Source organism: Brassica rapa, chromosome A09, assembly GCF_000309985.2.
Source record: "Brassica rapa cultivar Chiifu-401-42 chromosome A09, CAAS_Brap_v3.01, whole genome shotgun sequence".
In the NCBI taxonomy this organism is placed as follows: Eukaryota; Viridiplantae; Streptophyta; class Magnoliopsida; order Brassicales; family Brassicaceae; genus Brassica; species Brassica rapa.
The window spans coordinates 27,505,908-27,527,385 of NC_024803.2; the positions used below are offsets into that span (position 1 = coordinate 27,505,908).

At 36.0% G+C, this 21,478-nt stretch overlaps 3 protein-coding genes across 6 annotated transcripts; 2 read left to right on the forward strand and 1 right to left on the reverse strand.

Annotated features, from left to right (window-relative positions):
- The first annotated feature begins 2,910 nt into the window (after nt 1-2,910).
- On the forward strand, nt 2,911-7,413 carry LOC103840421. Of its 4 annotated transcripts, XM_033281382.1 has the most exons (9): nt 2,918-3,183; nt 3,436-5,407; nt 5,546-5,750; nt 5,961-6,043; nt 6,143-6,305; nt 6,373-6,646; nt 6,713-6,803; nt 6,886-7,010; nt 7,073-7,413. In XM_033281382.1, exons 4-9 carry the CDS (start codon nt 6,009-6,011, stop codon nt 7,174-7,176), a joined length of 792 nt encoding a protein of 263 aa, XP_033137273.1. In that variant the 5' UTR covers nt 2,918-3,183; nt 3,436-5,407; nt 5,546-5,750; nt 5,961-6,008; the 3' UTR covers nt 7,177-7,413. The 4 variants fall into 4 exon arrangements, 3 of the variants coding, with proteins under 3 accessions (XP_018510126.1, XP_033137273.1, XP_009115177.1); XM_018654610.2 differs by having other exon boundaries at nt 2,911-5,407; nt 6,886-6,998; XM_009116929.3 differs by having other exon boundaries at nt 2,918-5,407.
- A 2,827-nt stretch (nt 7,414-10,240) lies between these two features.
- On the forward strand, nt 10,241-15,471 carry LOC103840422 (proline-, glutamic acid- and leucine-rich protein 1). The gene is made up of 13 exons (XM_009116930.3): nt 10,241-11,881; nt 11,977-12,093; nt 12,171-12,235; nt 12,330-12,435; nt 12,553-12,624; nt 12,708-12,767; nt 12,872-13,004; nt 13,085-13,269; nt 13,440-13,624; nt 13,777-13,904; nt 13,997-14,262; nt 14,361-14,604; nt 14,686-15,471. The coding sequence occupies exons 1-13, from the start codon at nt 11,633-11,635 to the stop codon at nt 15,318-15,320; spliced, it is 2,445 nt and encodes an 814-aa protein (XP_009115178.1). The 5' UTR covers nt 10,241-11,632; the 3' UTR covers nt 15,321-15,471.
- Nucleotides 15,472-15,973: 502 nt separating this feature from the next.
- Nucleotides 15,974-20,832, reverse strand: LOC103840528 (elongation factor 1-delta 1-like). Its single transcript, XM_018654702.2, has 6 exons — nt 19,025-20,832; nt 18,807-18,923; nt 18,615-18,708; nt 18,415-18,535; nt 17,307-18,346; nt 15,974-17,237 (listed from the first exon to the last, which is right to left on the reverse strand). Exons 1-5 carry the CDS (start codon nt 19,105-19,107, stop codon nt 18,069-18,071), a joined length of 693 nt encoding a protein of 230 aa, XP_018510218.1. The 5' UTR covers nt 19,108-20,832; the 3' UTR covers nt 15,974-17,237; nt 17,307-18,068.
- Nucleotides 20,833-21,478: the final 646 nt, after the last annotated feature.

Sequence of the window (21,478 nt, forward strand, 5' to 3'; positions counted from 1 at the left end):
TATGCTATTAACACTTTCTATCAAATTATACAAGTTCTCAAAAGAATAACCGAGGACAATCTTGTCTATCTTTCAAAGCGAGAGACGGAAAACATGACGGCAACTCCTATATAAACACACAGAAACCCATCTTCAAATTCACCATTACAACACACAGAAACAAACACTTTCACTCCTCCTAAGTTCCAACTCTTTAGTTCAGCGCAAGGAACACAAAACCCTTCGATAAAAAATGGTTGACCAGCAGAATCTCGCACCTCAACCTATGACTCCATTCTCCGCCGTGATCCCACACCGTGCCATAGCCTCACGACCCTGCAGCCTCATCTCAGCCACAACCCTCGAGATGATACTTGAGGAAGAGACAGTACCAGACAGCACTGCGGTGGATTCTCTTGCGGTATTTCCGGCAACTTCTTATTTCTTGATGTCCAAGAGACAAGTCTCTTTTCTATTGTACGGAAGCTGCAAGTGCCCTTGATGTTTTTCCACCACAAATCGATTGAAGAATGATGTTTTTCAGTTTTTTTGTAATATTTAAGTTACGGATGTCTGATGTCAATCATGGGTTGATGATTTGTTTTTATGAAAGTCATATCAACTTTTCTCGCTTTTATATATTCCACTGGATGATAATCATGTCAGAAGTTGATTTGAAAATATGTTCTTGGTTTCACAACCAAAAAAGTATTATGGGTGCCTGAAGAGACTTTTTCTGATAACAAAACTTCTTTTATGAACTTTAAAAGATATAAACCCATCCATAAAATATATTGTAGGTAATATGTAAGAACCAATAATTGAAACTGCATTCCCTATGTTATTAGCTACAGAGCCAACCTAGCTAGGGCAACATAGAAGCTTCTCGCTTTGGTACCGGAATCAGAATCGGAAGCTTGTGGAATACGTTGGAAGGTGGTTTTAAAAACTTGATACCATGAATAAGTAAAAAATATAAAATTAATTTTTATTTTATATAAAATCCAAATTAATAATATTAAATAGAGAACATAATATATGCAAATATAAAAACTAATACTATAAATTATCTTTGTGCAAAATAATTTTTTATAAGATATCTTGCATATATATTCAAATATATTGTGACAGATATTTGTGAACTATTAAAAATAATTAATTTGATCATATTTTATAAGCTTAATCTGTTAGTATTTTATAATAAACATATGAAGTCAACTAAATAGAACAAAATTATTAAAAATGAATAAAGGATTTTTTTTATTTTTAATCATATATTTTTAGTCATAAATTTTATAAAATTATTTTTATGTTTTATATATACATATATATGCTTTCTAATTGTTTTTAAAAATCTCACTTCTATGCTTTTATGCAATTCTCCTTCCGCTTCTATGTAACATAGGAGCCAACTACTACACCACTGCTAACTTTAAAACTTCAAATATGTTACCCGTTGACTGTTTATTTATTCACAAGAAAACTATTGGAATGCATTAATGATTCTTCAGTTCTATATATGGAGATAAGGCTGCTTCATGTGGGTGGAGAATGTTCAATGGCGATGAGTAACATTTCGAGTAAAAACATAGCACTGTTTGTGAAAAGAAGGTGGTTTATACAAGGTGCCTATGTGCGTACTCTTATCTCCGATAGTGACCACAATTATCTGACTGGAAAAGATCTCTCTTTGTAATATGAAGATGTAAAGGGAAAAATGATCTCTTTGCTGGATTCCATGATATAGAACTACCTTGCTCTGTAAAGAATCGTGAATGAAGAACAAATAGGAAACTGAGAATACAACTTAAGGGCAGCAGCAGTGGGGAGCTCTTTCCATAATCTCTCAACAAAATAAATTAATAAAACAATGAAAACATGAGAGAGGTAATGAAATTTTGAAGAATCGTCCCTCTGCTAAGAGACTTTCAAAAATGTCAGAAAGACTGAGATGACATATCTCTATTTGAGTGGTTCGATTTATTTTTAAGCATTTATATTTAATTCAAAATTGAAGTATTAATATAAAATTGCTGAGAAACTAATAAATATGAGAGATCCATCACTAAAGATGCTCTAATTGCAGAACAAAATTTGGGTTTACACTTTATGGTGAACTTTCAAATTCACAGCATTTACAATAGGAATTCTTAAGGGGAAATTCTTAAGAAAAAAATAATTAAATAATCAGTGGACCCCATCAAAAAGCTAACGATTCAATTCTTAAAATTCTTAAATAAGAACTCTTTCTTAGTGAATCCTTGCACTATTTGCGGGTCTCCACGACATGTGGCGATTCGTGATTGGTTGATATTTTTTTTAAAAAAAAAATTAATACTTAAAAAATTAAAATACACTTTTTCTAAGGACTCTTCTTTGGGTAACACCATTGCGGATGATCTTATTAACACAAATCAAATTGACACGTAGGATTAGAAGAAAAAAGAATATTAAAACTAAAAATAAAATAAAAATAGCTTAAGAAAAAATAAAGAGAAAAAGACTAGGATAACACCAAACCAAATTTTTGTTCCCAAACTAGCACTCAAGGCTCAAAGTCACAAAAATAAGTTTCATTAAAGAGGTAAATATACACTTTTATCCTTTGGGTAAATTAATCCAAACATTAGGGTTTAGAGTTAAGGGGTGGGGTTTTGGATTTAGGGTTTAAAATTTTATAAAATAAAAAATAAATACTAAAAAATTAAAAATAAAAATTTTAAAAACAGTTTCAAAAAGTATTTTTGAATTATAAAAAGAAAATTTCAAAAAAAAAAAATTCAAAAAAAACATTTCAAAAAAAATTTCAAAAAAAAAAGTTATAAAAAGTTTCGAATCTGAAAACATATAATCTGAAACTATAAAAAAATTTCTATTTTTTCATTTTTTTTATTTTTATTTTATTTATTTTTATTTATGTATGTTTGTTTATTTAATTTTAAACCAATAGTTTAAGGATATTTTACTTTTTAATGAATATCATTTTTGTGACTTTCTCCTTTTAATGCTATTTTTAAGACAAAAACTCAAAAATTACTATTATTGACAATTGCCCAAAAATAAAAGACGTCGCTTGTTAACGCCGTCGATGGCTTCTTCTTCTTCATCGCCCACAGAGAAGATGGAAGCTGCGTTTGTCTTGAGTCTCCGATTCTATGCTTTCAAATCGAATTTCGATTTCTTCTCCAAGCCAAATCAAGCCATGTACGTCCAGTTCTAATTCCATCTCTTCATGTATTATCCATTATTCTAATATACATTAATTCGCCTTCTTTGATAAAGCTTTAGAACGTGTTGAGTAACTTGTTTCGCTTAATTTAAGTTTGCCTTAATGAGTTCTATATACGATGACCACTAATAAGATAAATATGGATCCATCATCATGTTTAGATTGGAGTTCTCTCTTTGAAAAAACCCTTTGCTCTGTCTTTACAAGGTGTGTTCGTTTTGTTTCAGGGACCGAGGAAAAAGATACTTCTTGCGTTGTGGATAGATTTGTTTTGTTGCTTATGCAATTCTCTTTATCATTGTCCTTTTTTCTTTCTCAATTGTATTTCAAGAGACAAAAGTAGGCGAGATTTTTGATATTAAGACAGTTGTTGTTTTTTTTTTTTTTTGAAAAACTATTAAGACAGTTGTTGTAACACAAAGAAAAGCATTGATATTGAATGATTGAAAAGGAATCTTGGAATGTAAAAAAAAAGTGTTTTGAGCTTCGGATCCTGCTTCTCTTTGTTGAACCTTGGATAAGCAAAGGGGACAAGAAGGCTTACAAACAAACCTGTTCTCCTTAGTAATAAGGCATCATGGGTAGTGACTGAAGCTGGACACATAGATCATGGCGGACCAAGCTTGGCTATTAGCTTTCGATTCTGGTCTATAATGAAAATAAAGCAACAATTAACACCAGCCACTTAGCTCAGTGGTATAGCACGTTACTTTTAATCCCGTGTCCACGTTCTATAGCTTGTCCATGACGTTACCACAATGGCAAGCGTCAATGATTGCATGGAGCTTGACTCATTAGGCAATAGGAAGATGAGAAACCACGAGATACCAAGAAACTGCTGGCATCGTCTTTTAAAAACACAAGTCATAAAAAGCTCGTTATATTTGTTTCTTATAACACTGCAATATATGAATAACCATAATTTTGCAGAGTCGCAGCATCGATCAGCTATTTAAATCATTTTAAAATAACAAAGAAAAGACAGCTAACTTGGCTTCATATCTCGCATCTACTTTCACCAGAAGACTGTTGTGCTTGTGCTTGACCACTGTCAGCAAAATCCTTGAAGCCATCAAGGTATTAAAAAGTTCACTCACTTTAGAGTTGTTGAAGCGTAGTAGTGAAAAGCTACATCAAAACATATATCCTCATAGAGACACTTGACTATATTTGTAACGTGTTTGTTTTGTTTCAGGGCTTGCAAACTTCTTAAGTCTTGTGCACATTGTGTGTGCTTTTCTAAACTTAGAGCACCTCTCCAATGGGGGTTCTTCCCATTGGAGCTTTAAAATATGTATTATATATATATGTATATATTATATAGATATAAGTATTTGTGGGATCCATAATTTTTGTGGAATCCCATAGGCAAAAGTTCTAAAAATCCTATTTTAAGAGCAGGTTTATTGGTGTCTCTTAAAGAAGGGTTGTTAAGCATAATTACAATCAATATACAATACTAAAAGGGGAATAAGGGCTCCCCTCATGCTTCCACGTCGGATCATAAAATCGGCCAATAAGAATGCATCAAACTTCCACGTCATTAATGAGTTAATTAGTTTTGTTTGGGCCTCCGTTGTTTTCGGTCCGTCTATTCTGAAGTCTAAAGCCCAGATTGAGCAACCGAAGGGCAGATGTGTTACGCGATGAATGTCGACTTCCATCTCTTCCATTTCTCTCTTATCCAGATCCGTTTCGATGAGTAATTTTGCTACTAATTCCTCTCATCAAACCTGAGATTGAACTCATTCAATGGATTCCTTTCATCTTCTTCTAAAATTTTCTATATATAGAACTCTTTTCATAGCTTATGTCTCCATCAAAGTTCATAAGATTCTCTCATTTACTCATCACGATGGACCCACCGGCAACTCTACCGTCTCCGGCGAACGCAAGCCCATCAAGAAGACCGTCGCAACCTCCGCGACTGCGAAACCAAACGGGAAGTCCACTGCTTCTTCCGTGACTGTGATGAAACCTAACGAGACGACTGCTGTTTCATCCGCCAATTCGATGAACCCAAACGCTGTTACCGCTCAATCTTCCGCGCATGGCGATCAATTCGGTTTTTGTTTGTTGATTGATTTGATTTTGATTGGTTTTGATTCTTTACACAGGTGGGAGCTGTGAAGCCGGAAGATTCGAGTGCCTCAGGTGTGACTCAAAAGCCATCTCCTCCGGTGGGATCTCCAGCTCAAGGTTATATCATTATAGTTTAGATGAGTCATCCTTGTGGAATATCTAATTAAGTTCCTTTGATTATGGTTTATAGTCTTTGGGTGAAATGTTTATTTTTTCTCGGATTGTGTGGATAATGTTTTTTTTTTAATATTCTAGGCTCTGTTGTTGTGGCACAAACCTCACCCGGTGCTTCATCTGTTAGATCTGTTCCTTCGACAATCGTTAAAAAGAAACCAGATGTTGTTCCAGCAAGGCAAACCACCAGTATTTCATTACGAGATGATTCTGATGATGATGATCTTGATGGAGACATGGAAACAGCTGATAATGGAGATCCTACTGACGTTAAGCGTGCTAGGAGGTACAATTTTTGAGAACTTTTGTATCTTGGATCTCTTTCTTTTCTGAAAATCCCTCCATATTTAATTTTTTTTCCTTAACTCTTTCAATTATATATGCTGCTTAAATTGCAATATTAGCTTTCCATATTCGCGACTCTTAATGTCCGTATGGCTACACGAGATTTTCTCATCTAATTAACAAAACCCTTATCTCCGTGTCTTGCCGTTAGACAAACATCACGTTCACGCGTTCAACTAAGAAACGAGTCATCTCCATCATGGCATCCTTGAAGAGTAGTTCACCATTGAAGAGGTAGTATGATTGCTCTCATAAGCACTCTCCATTTTTATGCATATACTAGCAACAATGATCTTCTGAAATAAGATTATACACACATGTGTGCATTTACAGAAACACATGGGTACGACGACCTTTTCGCATTAGTGGATTTACTAACAGAAATGTTCAAAAAATATCACCAACCCCAAAAGCAGTTCGTGTTATTGAACTTTGGCCCATCATAAGTGAAGCCAACGACTTGCACGGTACCGGTTTCCTATGCTTTAGCTTGGAGGTATGTTGTTTAACTATACTGATTCATATACAACACAACAGAACTAACCATTTTGCTTTCAAAATAGGGTGAAACTCTAGAAGGGCAGCTATCCAGACAGTTATCAACTACAAATCCTAACCTCTTATCAGCAGTGGATATATATCAGCTCTCAGATTATATGGTCATCCCGAATAATCGCAGACACAAGCTGACTCCGCAGCCGTTCTTTATTCGTATCAACCGTGAAGCGAGTGTGATAAAATTAGAACACACGATCTCAGGCTTTCCTGCACAGAAATTCTCTTCTCTCAACTTCATGCAGCTAATAGACTCAGCAACTGCACGCACATACCTTCCAGGTAAATAATCGCAAGACCTCTGTTCGAAGAAATATAATTATCAGTTGCTCACAATTAGCAGGGCAGATGTAGTAGGCCAGATACTTATCATGCAAGATGACTACCCCCACTACCCGGAATATCAAACGAAGCTGATAATTGGTTTGCGTATAAACGGGTAAAATCAACAAACACAGATTTGTTATACCTGAAATCTTAGAAAAACTCCGATCTATAGCTAATATATGAACACATTGCAGATGGATGATGGTGAAGCTAACGCTATGGGGAAACGAAGCATCTCTTTTCCGGCAACTACAAGCCATGAGCCATCGGAAGTACAAAGTTGTTTTAGTAACAAGCATTATACCAAGTATATGTAAAGGTAATGACCAACCCAACGAACTCAACATCTAAATCATTCACACTAAATTTTTATTTTTCTAGGGAAACTCTTGCTAGCTTCATCATCCGCAACTCAGTTTTTCTTTGATGAAAATATCAAGCACATCAGTGGCTTCAGAAGCAAAATAAGCATTGGTGGGGAATAGCTAATGACGTCGATCCAGAGATTTGAACGTGTTCTACGCATTGAGTGTAGAACGTCCAGGAATATACTCTGCTCCTGAATGCTTTCGTGCTGTTCAATTGTTGGCCGTATTTAGACATTCGCTAATGCTTCCCATTCAGTGTTTTTTTTTAAATCTTTCAATCAATTTTATATTTATTACACCTTTATAAAGGATACATTTCTAATATAAGCTACGATAGCAATCGATTGATCTGTACAGGGATGATGATTCTTAGACATCACTCCCCTATACTAATTTGAAAAATCTATATGTTAAATATAAGAGTTCTACGTGAAAAGTATCAATCTTCAGAAATTGATAATAGAATTCTTGGTCAAATCAATAATAAAATTTGCAGCTGATTTTAAACTGAGTAGGTAACCTAAATTTATTCCAAACTAATTATAAGAATATCTACTACCCATATTTCAAAATTCGTTGCTTCTTAAAAGACAAGTATCAACCGACAATAATTTTTAGGGGTGTTCAATCCGGATATCGGTTCGGTTTAGGTTCGGTTTTTTCTGTTTTCGGTATTTCGGTTAGTAAAATATAACTACCATTTTAAATCCATATTTACTTTGGTTCGGTTCAGTTTATATACCGTCGGTTTTCGGTTTATTCGGTTTTATACCAAAAAATATAATTATTTAGTTTGAGATCATATTATATGAATTTTAGAGTCATATTGTCAACACAGTCATTTATTAAAAATATATTACATGTTCAAAGAAATTAACAAAAAAAAGTAAAAATGCTTCTACCATCAAATAAAATAATCAAATCTATAACTAAAACCAAAGCTTGAAATTTTGAAAATAAAAATATGAAATAAAACAGAAACATGAAAGAAAAGTTTTTCCACTCTTCCATATTTATTGTTCATTAAAGTTCAATTGAAAATTTTCCATTAATTATTGTCCATCAAATTTATAATCTTCATATTACTTTAATGAAGACTAAAATAAAGCAAAAAGATCAAAAGAAAACTTAGAAAATAAGATGTCTGAATTGCGATGTATTGTTATTTAATTATAGTTCAAGTATTTTACAAATTAAGGTTATTTATTACTATAAAATTATAGTAATAGGTATTAACACAAATTTAACTTGTGTAATAAATCGATTTTCATGTATTGTTATATAATAGATATATATTTACATGTTTCTACTTTTAATCGGTTTTGTTCGGTTTATTCGGTTTAATCGGTTATATACCAAACCATATCCAAATCCTACGGTTTTTATAAAATTATATCCATTCGGTTTATATGGTATATACCAAAACCAAACCATATTATCTATTTCGATTCGGTTCGGTTCGATACGGTTCGGTTTTACCATATTTAACAGCCCTAATAATTTCTTCTCCTTTTTCCTACAAAAATGTTAATAGCCCATTTCCAAAACGATTCTAATATATCGACTTATCCTTGAAGTGTACGATTTTAATATCATCGAAACCTCAGCATAACGAAATCCATAGACTAATATGTTGTGTTTTATTGATTGCATACGAAGGATTGCATCATGAACGAAATGGATAATCCGCCTCCCACCAACAGTCTGGACAGCAGATGTAAACCAAATAATTATTAGATTTAGCACTTGAATGATTATTTCAGATTTTGTCCTGCTCGAATAAGGATCCGAGTCTACCTATAATCATAGTTTATATCTGATTAAGGACAAAATTGCATACATATTATCTTACAAATCTCTGCACTTTAACACAATTGTGTACATTTAACATTTAGACATTGTTTAATAGATTTATCTATGTTCTTACAACCAAATTAGCAACCAATTAGTCTAAGAAATAATTTTGTTTATGGTGTAGCGAATATGTAGTGCGGAGTTCGTCCATTTTTAAAAGAACACTATAATAGTTTAGAAATATTTAATATTTATTACAAATATAATATCTTAAGGTAGTTGTCATTTATAAGTTCATAATGAAAACACCAGTATAGTTTTTTGTGTTCATGCATAATTTATACATATGGAGATTACTAACCAGTCACGTACGTTTCAAAAAGACATTACTATCTTATTAATTTATTTAAAATTTACAAATATATAAGTAAACTATTTCCCGTATTCCTAATCTTTAAATACCATAGGTCTACAACAAATAATTTTAGTTGCAACTATATAAAGACACTATTATATAAGTTAAGCAAGATGACAGACATTTAAAGATACTCATACTGTCATATAATTTACGATTTGGTTTTGATTATAAATGAAATTATATCTGATACCATAAATATAAAAATACTCATATTGTCATATAATTACGATGAAAACATAATGGCAGAACCAAAAATTTAAATTACGAAACCAAAAGGTATGTCTTATTGAGATACCATCCAAGTCTATATTTATGTACTGGCTATCACTTCCATTGGAATGAAAATAGATTATAGTGTGGAGTACACTATCACTACCGCAGAATTGATCTCGGCGAAGTCATACTACATAGATTTCGCTATATATATAATACAAACTCATGATATATTTTAATGGATATGAAATTTAAATTATATTCATCTTTTGGAAAGTTATCTTTATAAAATATATATATATACACATATATCTCTTTTCCTAATTCTAAAACATATTATGGAAATGGGCTGGATCCCAGCCGTTATTGGGATCTTGGCTCCGTTATTGGGATCTTGGCTTCTCACTCCGTTTGGAACGGTGACATGAAACCAGTTTATTTTCTATTACTTATAGCTTTCAATTGTTGCGAACTCAAACTTCAACACAGACGCAGATTTAGTCAAACGCTCATAGATTGTTTTGCTTGCAATTGTTGGCATTTGATGAATAATCTAAGATTTAATCAAGTTACAATACTAAAAACGGGAGTTTAATTCAATAATATTATACGGAATAATCCGGGCGTAGCCCGGAAAAACCCTCTAGTTAAAATAAAGAAGAAAAGGAAGAAAAGAGGAGGGACCTACCTTATTTAAGCAAAGGAAGGGACGTTGCTTCCACTACTTCTTCATCTTTTGTTTCTTCTCTTTCTCTGACCCCACTTAAGAGACATTTAAGAGTTTTACCATTGAACATGCTCTAAGAACCTTTGCCTATGAGGTTCCACAAAAATTATGGACTCCAAAAATACTTATATACCTATATAATATATATATACGTATATATATATACATAATACATATTTTAAGAGCTCCAATGGAAAAAATCTAGTTGGAAGTGGTCTTAAACATCTTTGTTCCAACAAACTTGCCAATGTTCCAACGTCAACCTCTATTGTATGTTTAGTTTATTTTTTTTTTACGCTTGTAATTAATTCAATCAAAGTGTTCTTACATGTCTGAAACCAAACTGGCCAGCGACAAAAACACAAAGAAAAAAGACACCAATAGGCATCCGTAGGTTAACACCATACAAATGTGGGGAAGAATTAACGTCAAAGATCCAAGAAGGATCATGGACACTAAGAAAGCCATGTACGTAAAGCTGCTTTTTAACCTTTCTCGCGATGATAAGATGTCATCTCTTCATCACCAAGAACCCATGGCTTTATATCCGGCAAGTTAAGAGCTATTGATCTTCTAAAAAAAAAGCAAAGTCGGACAACAAAGGACACGACTAATTAACGCCTCGATAGAAACCATCATGAAACAAGGAGCAATACCTCCTTCCTTTGACTAGAGCCAAGAACAAACTGAACGGATGACAAGCATATGTCAGTTACAGAAGCTCCACCAGCAATCTCCAACGAGACAGATAGCAATGGCTAGAGCCAACTGGAGACTAAACCATAGAAGAGACAAAACTCCTTCCTAGTCTAGCCTTCACGAAGAATAGCAACGATCCCCATGTCAAATAAGCAACGACGCCAGCATAGGATGCCGCAAGTAGAGAATAAGAATAACATGAGCAGCTTCTTGTTATCAAATTTCAGTAGAATTCTCAAAAACTAATTGATGAAACAAAGATCACGTTTTTTTTTGTTAACGCGCGGTTACATCTTTTATTTATTTTAAGCTATTTTTTTTCTTTTTATAGTTTTAATATTTCATTTTTTCTTAATCTTACGTAGCAATTTGATTGGTATTAATAATAGAGGTGAATTTGAGAGTTTACCATAGGAGAGCCCAAGTTTTGTTCCTAATTGCATAATCCGGTCGAGGGAGACAAAAAGTCAACTAAAAGTTGTTATCGAAAGAGTTTGGAGTTGAACCGATACGGTTTACGTTATGGGACTGCACTATATTGTATTTCCAGTTAAAATGAGGGGTTTTGTGTGTGTTTCTAAAAGATTCGTGCCTGTCTTGCTATTTGACAATAGTTTAGGGTCTTCAAAACAAGACGGCAAACTGAAAGCGCTTCAGTTCCAAAACCCTAATCTCCTCCGTAAACCCTTTCTCCCTCCCTCTCTCAGATCCTCACATCTTCAATGGCGTCGTTTGAGCGTTTCGACGACATGTGCGACATTAGACTAAAGCCTAAGATTCTCAGAAACCTTCTGTCCGACTATGTCCCCGACGAGAAGCAGCCTCTCGTCGACTTCCAATCACTCTCCAAGGTTGTATCCACTATCTCCACCCACAAGCTCTTATCTGAGGACCAGAAGCTTCACGCTAAGTCGAAATCAGCCGTTGATGAATGGGTTGAGAGGTTGCTGGCTCTGGTTTCTTCAGACATGGTACAAACTCTGTCTTTAAACAGTAATTGAAACATAAAGTTTGAGACTTTCGTGTTTTAAAACGAATTTCGATATTGGTTTGTTTGTTGCTATAGCCAGATAAATCATGGGTGGGTATCGTTTTGATTGGAGTGACTTGTCAAGAATGTAGCTCGGATCGTTTCTTTAGTTCCTACTCTGTTTGGTTCAACAGTTTGCTCTCTCATGTTAAGGTTTGTGTAATGGCTTGCTCTATTGTGAGGTTTTGTTCAATTTTCTAATGTTTTTTTTTTGTATTTCTTTCAAGCAGAATCCAGAAAGTTCTAGAATTGTTCGAGTGGCTTCGTGTACTTCAATCTCTGATCTCCTTACAAGGTCTGTGAGAAATGTTTTTTGTTTGTTTGTTTGATATTTGATTAGAAACCTGTAGTTATTTACACTGGAAAGGTTATATATGTAATGGTATCAGGCTGTCTAGATTTTCGAATACGAAGAAAGATGCAGTTTCACACGCTGCCAAAGTAATCTTGCCAGTCATTAAACTATTGGAAGAAGATTCTTCAGAAGCACTATGGGTAAGTGCCATGTTCAAGAAGGCCATTTGAGTTTCTCTTTTTAGCAACATTGATTTTGGTCATGTCATGGCTAGAGTACTCTGTTTGAATTTATTTGGATTGGTATTGGATATGCAGGAAGGCATTGTCAATCTGCTGAGTACAATTGTTATCTTGTTTCCTGCTGCCTTCCACAGTAGTTATGACACGGTGAGCTCTATTCGCTTCTCAGACGGTGATTTGGTATTGTCTTGCTGTTTTATTGAGTTTATTTGGAATGATATTCCTTGCAGGTTGAAGAAGCTATTGCCTCTAAAATATTTTCTGCGAAAACCAGTTGTAGTTTATTAAAGGTTTTCATCGTTTTATACATTCTCTCATTCCTTATTTTCCATTAACAGAGCAGTGAAAGTATTAACAATGCCCACTTCTTTCTTTCTATCTATCTCAACCATAGAAACTTGCGCACTTTCTAGCATTGCTTCCCAAAGCTAATAAAGGAGAAACGGCCAGCTGGTGCTTAATGATGCAGAAGCTGTTGATATCTATAAACGTTCATTTAGATAATTTTTTCCAAGGTCTAGAAGAAGGTAATTTGTTAATTTCTTTGTTCTTTTTTTATGTGTGCGGCTATGGTTCCCCTGATAGAACATTGTGACATGTACTGCAGAAACAACAGGGAAGAAAGCAATCCAACGATTGGCTCCTCCTGGAAGAGACGCTCCTTTGCCCTTTGGAGGTCAGAATGGGAGTTTGGATGATGCAGTGTGGAACTCTGAACAGTTGATTGTATCCAGAGTTTCTGCACTTATGTACTGCTGCTCAGTGATGCTAACTAGCTCCTACAAATGCAAGGTAGTGCGGTTTCTTCTTCTTTTTTTCTGTTGGATCATTTAAGATGCTTCTTGATTTTGGATTTCTGCTTAGCAAGACTCCTTACTGCTCAATTGATGTGTGCTACTATGCAACTCAATCATGCCTATTTACTTCTGAACGATTCTGATATTCTTTCTTTCAACCTTCAGCTTAACATTCCAGTTGCCTCGTTAGTATCCCTCGTTGAGCGAGTGCTGGCGGTGAACGGCTCTCTACCAAAAGCCATGTCACCTTTCATGACAGGGATCCAACAAGAATTGGTTTGTGCAGAGCTTCCCACTTTGCATTCTTCGGCTCTGGAACTCTTGCGTGCTACCATTAAAAGTATCCGCAGGTAAACCGCTCTCTTTGACATTCTCTCTAGTAGCTGAAGCTATTATTTCAATCGAATCTGGTTTGTTACATCTTTTAGCCAAAACTTGTATATATACAATGTTCTGTGCCGTAGGAACTAAACAACATCCTTTGTGATGATTCATTTTGCAGCCAACTTTTACCATATGCTGCATCTGTGGTGAGACTTGTTAGCAGTTACTTCAAGAAATGTTTATTGCCAGAACTGAGGATAAAGCTATACACAATCACCAAAACCTTGCTCAAATCCATGGGTCTAGGTAAAAGGCACAAGATCTTCCCTTTGTTTCATTCTCAGGTTGAGGTGATGAAAATAAAGATCATTTCTGCTATAACATACTTCTCTGAACAGGAATGGCAATGCAACTGGCAAACGAAGTTGTCTCAAATGCCTCTGTGGATCTAGACACGAAAACCGTAGAAGGGTCTGATGTGGTTTCCAGCACAAATCCGAGAGCTGTTGTCAAGGCTGGCAGTAAAAAAAGAAAGCATTCAACTAATAGAGGAGTGGAGGCAGAGAATGCTGCTTTTGAAGTGGGAATCCCTCACAATCACTCGAGTAGCCCTATCTCATTGAAGATAGCAGCTCTGGAGGCCCTAGAAAATTTTCTCACAACTGTAAGCTCTTTTAACTTATTAGTAGTTAAGACTTTTGTGGCGTAGTTATTGAATCCAACTCATAATCACCATGTTTCTTCTTTTCTTTCGGGTTTCAGGGTGGTGCATTGAGATCGGATAGCTGGAGAGACCGTGTTGATAAGCTTCTAATGATGACAGCGAGAAATGCTTGTGAAGGAAGATGGGCCAATGCTGAAACCTACCATTATCAACCAAATAAGTCGGCCGCAGATCTAGTTGAGTTTCAGGTTGCAGCACTCCGAGCCTTTTTGGCATCCCTCGTTTCTCCATCAAGAGCACGCCCTGCATACTTAGCTGAAGGGCTTGAGCTTTTCCAAACAGGTAAACTAAATGTTGTTGGCATGAGTTGAAAACTAAGTTAAGAAACTGTAAATATTTGATGCATGTATGGACTTTGAACAGGTAAGTCTGAGGGAGAGATGAAAGTTGCTGGATTCTGTGCTCACGCTCTCATGTCCCTTGAAGTTGTTATACATCCTCGGGCACTTCCACTCGAGGGTCTCCCATCAGTTAGCGACCAATTCCCGGAAAGCAATTCTCTGGCCAGCCTAAAACACAACACACCTAATCTGAATAATGGTGATAATCTATTCAAAGAATGGACGGCAAACGTGGATGTTCCCTCTAACAACGAGATTCTGAGGAATGTTGACTCGACTTTAGCTCTCCAAGAGGCTAAAAGATTGAAACGTGGGAACGATTTAGCCATTGTGGATTCTCTGAGTGGCCAAGATCATACAGATATTGTTGGATCAGAGAATGTTCAACAAGCTGATGTGCGTAAGAAGGTTCCTGAATCACCTAAGGAATCTCTAGGACATGTTTCAGAGAGAGATGATATGGCTCCGGAAGAAGTTTATCGAGAAGTAGTGAGTGAGACTCAAGAGGGAGAGGGTTTAGCGGTTAAGGATAGTATCATGGAGGAAGCAGTAGTTGTTAAGAAACGAGAGTCCTTGGATGATGAATCTGATGATGATTCTATTCCGAGTCTTAAGGCAGATGATTATCTCTCTTCTGATTCTGATATTGAATCTTAATGCCAGACAGAAGATTTCACAAAGCAGTCTCTTTTTTTTCTTTGAAAGTTTTGATCATGATTTTCTTTCCTTTTGAAGATACTTTCGCTGAATAGTTCCCAACTATATAATTCAAAATTTTCAAGTGTTTAGTTTATTTATTTTTATCGCATTGCAAGTTTGGCTTGTGGAGGAAGATGGTGCAGTGCTGAAACCCAACTAAACCCAACAAGCTCACCAGTAATGTATCCCCATCTTTACAGAACCTTTCTTATAATCACTTCTCTGGAGTCATAAGCCCTGTTCGTTTGGTTGCCGCAGGTTTCGGCGGCAGCGGCAGCGGCAGCGTCGGCGGCAGCGGCAGCGTCAATGAAGACAGTTGTTGTTCGTTTCGCAGACGCTGACGCCGACGCTGCCGCTGCCGCAGATTATTGTTCGTTTAGAAGACGCAAGAAGTTGAGATCGACGCCGACGCTGCCGCAGGAAGCAGATTTTTGGGTTGTTCGTTTGACAGACGCAGCGGCTATTTTCATTTTTTCAGATTTATTTTAATTTTTTTATAAAATTGTATTTAAATAAATCAAGTGTAGTTTAAATATATTTACATCCATTAAAATATTATGTTTACTTGATAATAATTTTTTGGTCAATTATACAAATGTAAATTATACAAATGTAACAATTTTTTTTCATACATCATAAGCTAAATTAGAAACAAAATAATAATTCAAAATATTTATCATAAACAAAAGCTAAATATTACATCAAGTCTTAAATAAATATCACATTTAAATGACAATCAAAGTTATAAGCAAAAAAAAAATTAAATCATCAACTAAAACATTTAATACGGTAAACGACCTCTACCATATTCATTTGTGATGTTATCACGCAAATCTTCCATCGCTCTATCACCTGTCGGCTCATATACAATATGTCCACCACCACCACCTCCAACACCAACATCATCTTCATCATCATCATCATCGTCACCTTCTTCTTCATCACCGTCACTATCAGCTTCTCCTTCTCCATCATCACCATTTTATCTCTCTTGCACTAACTGGTGGTCCTCCTGTAGCAAACTGACTAAGATGATATCGCATATTACGATGCGGACCAAGATACCCTGTCCTGGTCGGATATCCGGAGTCAACTAAATAATACTTTCCGGGAGGAGGATGTGGAAAAGAAGCCTCGTTTCTCGCACAATGAGTCAAGACTTTGGTATCATGTGCTCTACCAGGTACACCGACATATGCATATATGAACTTCATATCGAAGTTACATATAGCAACCCTTTAAGCTTCCCCATGAGTGCAGACTCGTAAACCAATACGTACTAACTACAATAGGATGTTTTTGTAGCCTGCACTTTAAATTTAGAAACCCCAAAAGCTACACTCAGAAGACAACCCATCGTTTATATTAAAAGAACAGACCAGCAATGGAACCATGAAGGCAAAGAAAGGGAGTTACAGCTAGGCCTATTTCACTATGATTCCTAGTTACAGCAATGGAATCAAACAATCATCAGAGATTCAATAATCAGAATGTTGAAACTCTATTTCACTAGCATCAAACGTACCTCAACGAGAAAAGGAGAAGAGAGAGCTTGGAGATGAGATGAGCTCGGAGAAGAAAGCTTCGAGATGAGATCGGAGATGGGTTTTCTTCGGAGAAGAGAGACAGCCCGAGATGGAGACAGATCGTGACGGAGAGAGAGCCAGAGAGCCTGAGATGGAGACAGCTCGTGACGGAGAGAGAGCCCGAGATGAAGAGAGCTCGAGATGGAGAGAGAGAGAGGGAGCTCGAGATAGAGAGAGAGCTTGAGATGGAGAGAGCACGAGATGGAGAGAGCTCTCGAGGTCTTCACTGGTTCTAGAATGGAGATCGAGAGAGAAAGATAGAGATGGAGCTGCGTCAAACTTTCCCCGACTGCGTCAAATTTAGGTTTAGGTTTTTTTGTAAATACTAAAACATAGTAAGGGTAAAATAGTAAATTACCTTATTGGCCGCAGGTTTTATGTCGCGACCGCTGGTTTTATCGGCGTCAGCCGCAGGACGCGGCGTTCGAACGCAGCGTCAGACGCAGCTGCCTGCGTCAACGAAACGAACAAGAGTTGACGCCGAATGTTGACGCTGCCGCTGCCGCCGGTACCTGCGGCAACCAAACGAACAGCACCATAGTCTTCTGTTCTTCTCCCCTTGCTTTGAGTGACAATCACCTCACTGGTTCATTTGAAATAACCTTAAGAGTTCTTTCTATAAGCTTTGGTCTTTACACCTTGGGAATAACCATTCTTGGAGCAGAGATCATAGATTCCTACTTTCAAAAGTTAGTTGATCTCCATACTCTCAGCCTCTCTTTCTTAAGAATAAGCCACCCAGTCGACTTAACTCTCTTCTCCCATCTCAAATCTTTGAAGGGAATCCAGGGTTATGTTGCCCTTCTTCTTGAAGAAAGTTGCTTCACCAACACACCATTTACACAAGTGCCCGAGGAAAACGAAAAATAATGGTTGTTCATTGAGATAAGTTTGTTTATGTAGCGTTTTATGTTGCTGACATATATACATCTTAAACCGTTTTGATATTTTCATTAAGACAAATTTATATTCTTCCTACGGATATATATATATGTAGTATAATAACTTCGACTTGTATTGAGATTAGATGGAATACAACTTCATGAAAAATAATGCAAAAGCAATAGTAAATCAAAATATAGACTAAGAACCAGACTGCATAAACACACAGAGACTTCTTTCAAATCGTGTTGAAGGCAACAATGTCACAACTCTGGACGTACTCATTGATTGGTTCGACGGTGAGCTGCTCTTCAATCATGGTGTCAACAGACACAAGTTCGTCAACTATGGTGCACATGATCTGCAACTTCTTGATTCCATAACCAACCGGGACAAGCTTTGATGCTCCCCAAAATAGTCCTTCCGTCTGAATGGATCTCACAGCTTCCTCTAGCTTCTTCATGTCAGTCTCATCATCCCAAGGCTTGATATCAATTAAAACTGATGACTTCCCAGCTGATAAAGACAAACATAAATCAATTAGAATCCAAGACATACCATCTTAAGTAAATCACCAAACTTACATTCCTTCTTCTTTGTAGATGTCTTGACAGAAACTGCTCTCTCTTCAGCTGTCTTGTTTTCCTCTTCCGTCTCCTCTCCGAAAAGGTCAACATCATCATCCTCTTCATTACTATCATCATCCTACAATCATGCACATATCTATCAATCTTTCTCAAGTGAAAACTATAAAAAGACATTGTAAGAAAAATAAATAGAGTACCTTAAAATCAGCTGCAGGGAGTGTAGCAACGTCCCCTTCTGTGATTGGGGATGATCCCTCAACACTGACACCAATTCTTTCATCAGAGACACCACTCTAAATAGAGAGACACAAGTTATAGGAAATAAAATTATTAGAAGAATCCGAACAAGAACATCTAGTAAACAATACAAGACAACGATAAGAGCTTACGAGGTCTTCAAGAGGGCAACAATGTGTTTGTACCAGCGAGATGAGTTCACATACTGTGAAGATGGGGGATTTGAAAGACACACAAAGATGGTGAGATCATCTTTTGAAGCTTTGTACCTGTAAAGCGTAGACAAAGGAAACTAGTTGTTACTTTTATTGTTCGAAAAGGGTTAAGAGATTTATGATATATTCTTATTATAAATTTGCAGACAACTTACCCCGTAAGGTAACTGCGAGTGAGAAGATAATCGTCAAGCTTCTTCAATCCAGCATCAGAGTTAAGCTCGGGGATAGCCGCCATTATTTCTGAAGCGCAAATCTTTTCACTGATATATAAAAGCAGAACAAAACATATCAACTACTTTTTTTTTTGAACACATATCAACTACTAAAACCCGAACTATGCAAAAGAAACAACGAGTTACTAGGACATAAGTGAAGGAAAGGAAAGAAGACCCCTTGATCTAGGGATCCTAATCAATAAGAGCGATTTATCAAACGAAATAAACTGAGGAAGAACAACAACAAACCTGAGATACAAGGTGTAATATCGATCGAGGTAAAGAATGTTGTGTGTTATTTCTCTTCATCTCTAGAAATACCACAAAAGTTTTAATACATGCAAACAGGGCCGACTCAATGGTGTCATGTAGGGATGTTAACATGGGTAGTTACCTATGAGTTTACCTAAACCCACTAATAATGGGTTGGGTTTTTACCCGTCTAAGATTTATTGGGTCGATCATGGGTACTAATTTTGAAACCCATATTTATGTTGGGTAAATATAGAAGGGTAATGGTGTACCCATGGGTTTTCAGTTATATTATTATATTTTTACCATTTTAATCAAATTATATAAAATTTGCAAAAACGTGTTTTCTGTCAAAATCAAAAAATGAATTTTTTCGCCAAAACCGTAAAAATAAATTATCTCACAGAAACAAAAATATGAGTTTTTCCGCCAATACCGAAAAATCAAGTTTTCCTGCCGAAACCGTAGAACCGAGTTTTTCCGCCGAAACCGCAAAACCGAGTTTTCCCGCCGAAACCGCAAAACCAAGTTTTCCCGCCGAAACCGCAAAACCGAGTTTTTCCACCAAAACCATAAAACCAAGTGTTCCCGTCAAAACCGCAAAACCGAGTGTTCTCGCCAAAACCGCAAAACTGAATTTTCCCACCAAAACCTCAAAACCGGGTTTTCCGCCAAAACCTTAAAATCGAGTTTTCCGACTAAAAACCGCAAAACCGAGTTTTTGACTAAAGACCGCAAAACCGAGTTTTCTCGCCAAAACCGCAAAACCGAGTTTTCTCGCCAAAACCGCAAAACCGAGTTTTCCCGCCAAAACCGTAAAACCGAGTTTTCTCGTCAAAACCGCAAAACCGAGTTTTCCCGCCAAAACCGCAAAACCGAATTTTCCCGCCGAAACCGAAAAACCAAGTTTTCCCGCCGAAATCGAAAAACCGAGTTTTCCTGCCGAAATCGCAAAGACGAGTTTTCCCGCCAAAACCGCAAAGCAAGTTTTCCCGCCAAAATCGCAGAATCGAGTTTTCCTTCCAAAATCACAAAATGAGTTTTCCCGCCAAAACCGGAAAATCGAATTTTCCTGCCGAAACCGCAAAACCGAGTTTTCCCGTCAAAATTGAAAACGGATTTTTCCCGCCAAAATCGTAAATGAGTTTTTGCGCTAAAACAAGTTTTTCTATAAAATTGCGAAATCTTGTTTATATATTAAAGCTGACATTAATGATATTAATATTTTACATAATATTTTTAGGATAAATAAGATAATATTTTGGGTACCTAAGGGTAAACCTATACCTTATTGGGTTATTTTTTGGGTTTGGATTTCAACCTTGATGTTTCTTGATTTCTGCAGGTTGGATATAAACTGGGTTGGGTTATCTGTGGGTTGGGCTGAACTGGGTTATTTTACCCTACGTTACCCGTTTTTTATAAAAAAATATTTTTATATAAAAAAATAAAAAAAATTTGGGCCTCTTTTCTTATTTTTAATATAAAAATACATGTATTTTAAAAAAAAATCGGACTCTTATTTATTATTTAAAAAAATACGGGTCTTTATCTATTAAGAAATAAAGGGACAACGAATTGGGGCCGAAACGATCACACCGTTTGCCACCCTATCTAAACCGGCCCTGCATGCAAAAAGGAAATCTTGGGAAGGAAATCCTTGTACAAGAAAATAATTACAAATAGGAAAATAACTTATTAAGAGGTTAGGTAAAGAATGTTGTGTGTTCTTTTCGGGATTTTTTTTAAATTAGTGGGCATTTTTCCTTTTGTTACAACAATAACGTTTGATTTAACAAGAAGAAATGGTTGTTAAAGAGATTAATTGTTTGATCTCAAACTATTTGTTTCCCACTATTTGTTGTTGTTTGTTTGGATTTTGGATGTGCGTGATATGCGTTGTGTTACTTTCAGTTCTTAACTGATAGATAACACAAGAACTGAAACTATTACATTACATACTTCTAGATTAAACAAGGTTTTCATGTCTTATTGTGGATGCATAGGGAACAAAAGTAAAATAGATTACGAATTAGCTTATTTACCGACAATTGTATCATTCATACAGATATAAAAGGTACCATGACCAACTTTAAAAACCCTTCAGAGGTTTCCTTTTACCTTCAAGCTACTCCTCAA